The following is a 4,172-nucleotide window of genomic DNA, read 5'->3' on the forward strand; positions in this document are numbered from 1 at the left end:
TGATTGTCTATCATAAGATCATATCATATTAAGAAAAGTTGCATGTTTAAACTCATATAACTCAACAAAATACCGCGAAAAAAAATCTTTTAAACATTGATTACCATTAACCATAGCAACAAGGTGGCTTGAACAAAATGCCGACATAAAATTTTTTCCTGGTACCCTTAGCGAGTTTTTCCCCCTATCTAAACAAACTTTTTAATATTTACCGCAGCAATCATTGAAAAACTCTGAATTTCCACTTCTTTGACATTGTATATTCCTTGTTTCATAGCTTTTAGCGTCAAATTAATTACCGTTTGTTTGCCGTCTTCGTGTTCATCTGACTCGGCTTTGAGAGAGGGATTTTTCTTAATCAACTGCAAGTTAATGAAGTCAATATTTATTTGTAATTTATCCAGTCGATGAATTCATTTTATTCTTATCAAGTGTTTTTGTACTTACATCGCGTACTAACTCTTTTAAAAATTTAAGTGTTTTTTTGTAATCTGGCGTTAGAGTTAGAAATCCTAAGCCCACCGAGGAGTAAACTGAATTCTCTGCCATGTGATGAACCAAACTGTGTGTTGGAAATATAAATGTCGTAATTTAGTAGAAATCGAATTGTGTGTGACTGCTGGTAATTTACTTACATGTTAAATGCATTCAAAATCTCGTTATACTTCTTAGTTCCTTCTTCCATTTTCATGCCCATTATAGTCACTGTAATTTAATAAAGCATATATATATAAATGTTGCAGATTAACCATATTTTAATTAAGGCTAGAAACGTTCAGAAAGAATACCCCACATGCATATTACATTAAAGTTATTTGATCAACAGTATTTATTTACAAACAATTTTGTTTATGTTTAATATCGAAATATTCCATTACAGTTTTTCAAGTATCTACATAAATGTTTAAGTGGCAATCCTGTAATACTTATTTGGAAAAGGGAAAGGTCATTCTAATTTGATACATATTTTCCATTAATAGTCATATTATTAGGAACACATTTACTCAAAATGCCGCAATATCGCTACAGATATGTATGTATGTATGTACATATGTATCAGAGGTTTACACCGCCGCCGTCGCCTAGTTATGAAAACGTATATCGCATACGTATACGTATACCAATAAAAATAATTTGCAAATACCTAACTCCCTGTTTATTCGACGGTGAAAAAAATTTATTTAATATTGCCTGATTATAAAGGGGCAATAATATGAGCATCGGAAAAGAAAATAAAATTAAAAATGGCAACGTCTTGATTATAAAAAGGCAATAAGATGAACATCGAAAAAGAAAATAAACTTAAGAATGGCGGCGTCTTGCGCTTATTTGCAAAAAGTATCACTAATCAATACTTATTTGCGTGATTTAGTTATTTGCAAATAAAAAATTAACTCAGCGTTTATACGGCAAAGTTTACCATTTTGCAAATTGTTATTTGCAAATAAGACGTGCGTATAAACGTAGTAAATATTACTTACGTATGTATGTATTTGTTTTATAATATACAGAATACATAATATACATGGTCGCCTAAAGTCCACTTCAAATGAATACATACTTAGATAGTACATATATAAATACCTCGTATATGCGGAATCCAATACCACTTCATGTGTGTACAATAAAAAAAGGGATTTGGTTATTCTTTTTCCATTACTGCTTACTTTATTAATTTAAGTTATAATTAATAATAGGCATGTTTTATTCAACCATCACAAGCAAATAGCTAAATCTTGGTCAAATAAAACGAAATTAGCTTATTTCCTATGTTAGCCTAATTTTGACAGTTGTTTGACTGCAAATAGTGTCAAAGTAAGTTTTTGCCTCTTTCTGATTGGCTGAAGGACAATGCCTCTTGTTCAATATACAAGCCAAGATAGCTTTTCATAAGCCAATATAATTATGTTGGGTAAGTCCTCCATACAAAATAAGCTAATAGCTTAAATTTCTGGACAAATAAAACATGGCTAATAATAATCTTACAGCAAGTAGGTTCAGTGAATATACCATTCCACAGTTTTGAAAAAATCGGTTTTTGGCGCTTTTGTAAACTTTATTTATCATCGTATACGCGGTACTTCGTTTGACGTATACGAGATATTTCGCGCTGAGCGACGATATAGTTCAATAAGCCCAACTTTTTTTTTGTTTAATCTTAATCTTAAAATATATACAATGCGGTTGTTCACGCTGATTAGGTATTCCATGGATTCTTGCAAAGAAATTGGAAACTGTGTACTTATTTGAAAACGTCATTCAGAGTCTGTTATTGTTTACGAAGATATTAGCATTCACACATATGCATCTAATACGGGAAGGCTGATTTTCTAAAATATGTATTTACATATTACACCCCTAAAAGGATTTATTTTTCAAAAATGCAAATAAAAATTGATTTTTTTGGATTGTAAACTTTTTCTATACGAACTATATAAAAGAATTTGTGATGACCTGAATTGTTAATCTAATAAAAAAATTGGTTATTTTTCCTTAAATTTGGTAACTTTTTCGTCTAATCTTGGTTAGAAAGTTCTTTGAGCGGCGGCAACACTGCCCATATTATTACTCCACAATGCACTGAGCTTCTTTAAAAAATATTATAGATAAGCCCTATTTCTGAAAGCCCTTTTAAAAAAATCCTAATATTAAAGAGAAAAACTAAAAACGAATATTCACTAAATCTGGTCCATAGCTTCGGGAGCAGTTTGATTTTTTGCGTGTTTCTGAATTTTTTGGTTTTTGTCGCCCGTTGTAATCATATCCAAACTGTATGAATTTGTTTATGTTAGGGGTATTCTCGATCCGTTGCATACTGTCTAGCATGGTGCATAGAAAGCACCAAAATATAATGACTTGATAACTTTGTTGTTGCTTCATGTTTTGCGTTCAAACAACAAACAAATTTTCTATTTATGCTATCTTGCTAGACAGTATGCAACGGATCGAAAATACCCCTATTATTTTTACAACTTTGTAAATTTTTTAATTGGTTTTGGACTTTGATAGCTTTTTAAATAGGAAATTTCAATGGAAATCAAGCATTATAGTTACGGTGACCCTCCGTCCTGTATTTTGCAGGGCTATATTGTTATTCAAAGGTCTGTCCTGCGTAGTTTTTCAAATTAGCAAAACCTCAAAATGTTCTGATTTTTTCCAAGTGTCCTGCCTTTGTTCCGCATTTTATTCGCTATTTTTTTCGCTATTTTAAAATATGTAAACCGCGGGAGCCCTTTACTTATCAATATATAAGCAGTGTCCATAACTGATTGATAACTACATGAGCACGAGGCTGATTTTGAAGCTTCAACGAGTAAATGCGTTCTCAATTTTGTGGGGTCGAAGACAATGGACGGCAAGAAAATGGCGATCAGCATGACAAGTATCAGTAATGCTGGATTTCCACTAGGCATTAAATGACAAATGATAAAGTCGGGCATTAAAAAAAATTGTGTCATTACATTAAAAAAATAGTCATTATGCTCATTTCCACATGGCATTTTTTTAAATGGCATACATTTTTTGCCATTTCAATGCCTATTGGAAATTCGGCATAACACTGCTCTACAAATTTTATACTAATCGCATTACCCTATATTTTTTCAAGCATATTTTGGTTCGATAAACACGACACAATAGTACACAATTTTCCTTTCAAAGACAATTCGAGATTTTCTTCGAAAACGGGATTTTTGGCACTTTTCGGAGCTATTCGTCAATAACTCATGAAAAGATCTCCCAATCAACGTTAGCGATCTACAGCACGAAATGTATTGAAGTGCCTCTTACGAAAATATATAACTTGTGGCGTCGGCAAGAAAAAATCAATAGAAATCAACGGGAGTTTTTAGCCACTTGCACTGGTTTAACAAGAATTACATAACCGATGCTCTAAAAATTCAGACTAAACAGTACAAAATTTAGATGAAATTTTGTTGAATTTTTCTAAATTCTAAATACAGTTTGACTTGTGTGGTTTTGCTTAAAGAATGAACCATATCTTTAAGAAAAAATAACAAACAAATTTTGACTTGAAAAACATTGCAACAAAATTAAAACAAAAATCACTATGTATTTACTCACTTTTAATATATATATGTATATTTTCTTGTTATTTTAATACTACGTAAATTTACACATATGTATATGAAGGAACATATATATATTTTTTT

The 4,172-nt window shown here is 31.2% G+C and overlaps 1 protein-coding gene across 1 annotated transcript; it reads right to left on the reverse strand.

Annotated features, from left to right (window-relative positions):
- Positions 1–212: 212 nt before the first annotated feature.
- On the reverse strand, positions 213–699 carry LOC108376908 (uncharacterized; the record flags this gene model as incomplete). The annotated part of the gene is made up of 3 exons (XM_017633171.1): positions 636–699; positions 448–562; positions 213–362 (listed from the first exon to the last, which is right to left on the reverse strand). Coding segments are annotated over exons 1-3 (327 nt in total), but the record flags the coding sequence as incomplete, so codon positions are not given.
- Positions 700–4,172: the final 3,473 nt, after the last annotated feature.

This window comes from Rhagoletis zephyria, unplaced genomic scaffold (assembly GCF_001687245.7).
Source record: "Rhagoletis zephyria isolate East Lansing unplaced genomic scaffold, Rhagoletis_zephyria_1.1 Rzeph_scaffold_11200, whole genome shotgun sequence".
In the NCBI taxonomy this organism is placed as follows: domain Eukaryota; kingdom Metazoa; phylum Arthropoda; class Insecta; order Diptera; family Tephritidae; genus Rhagoletis; species Rhagoletis zephyria.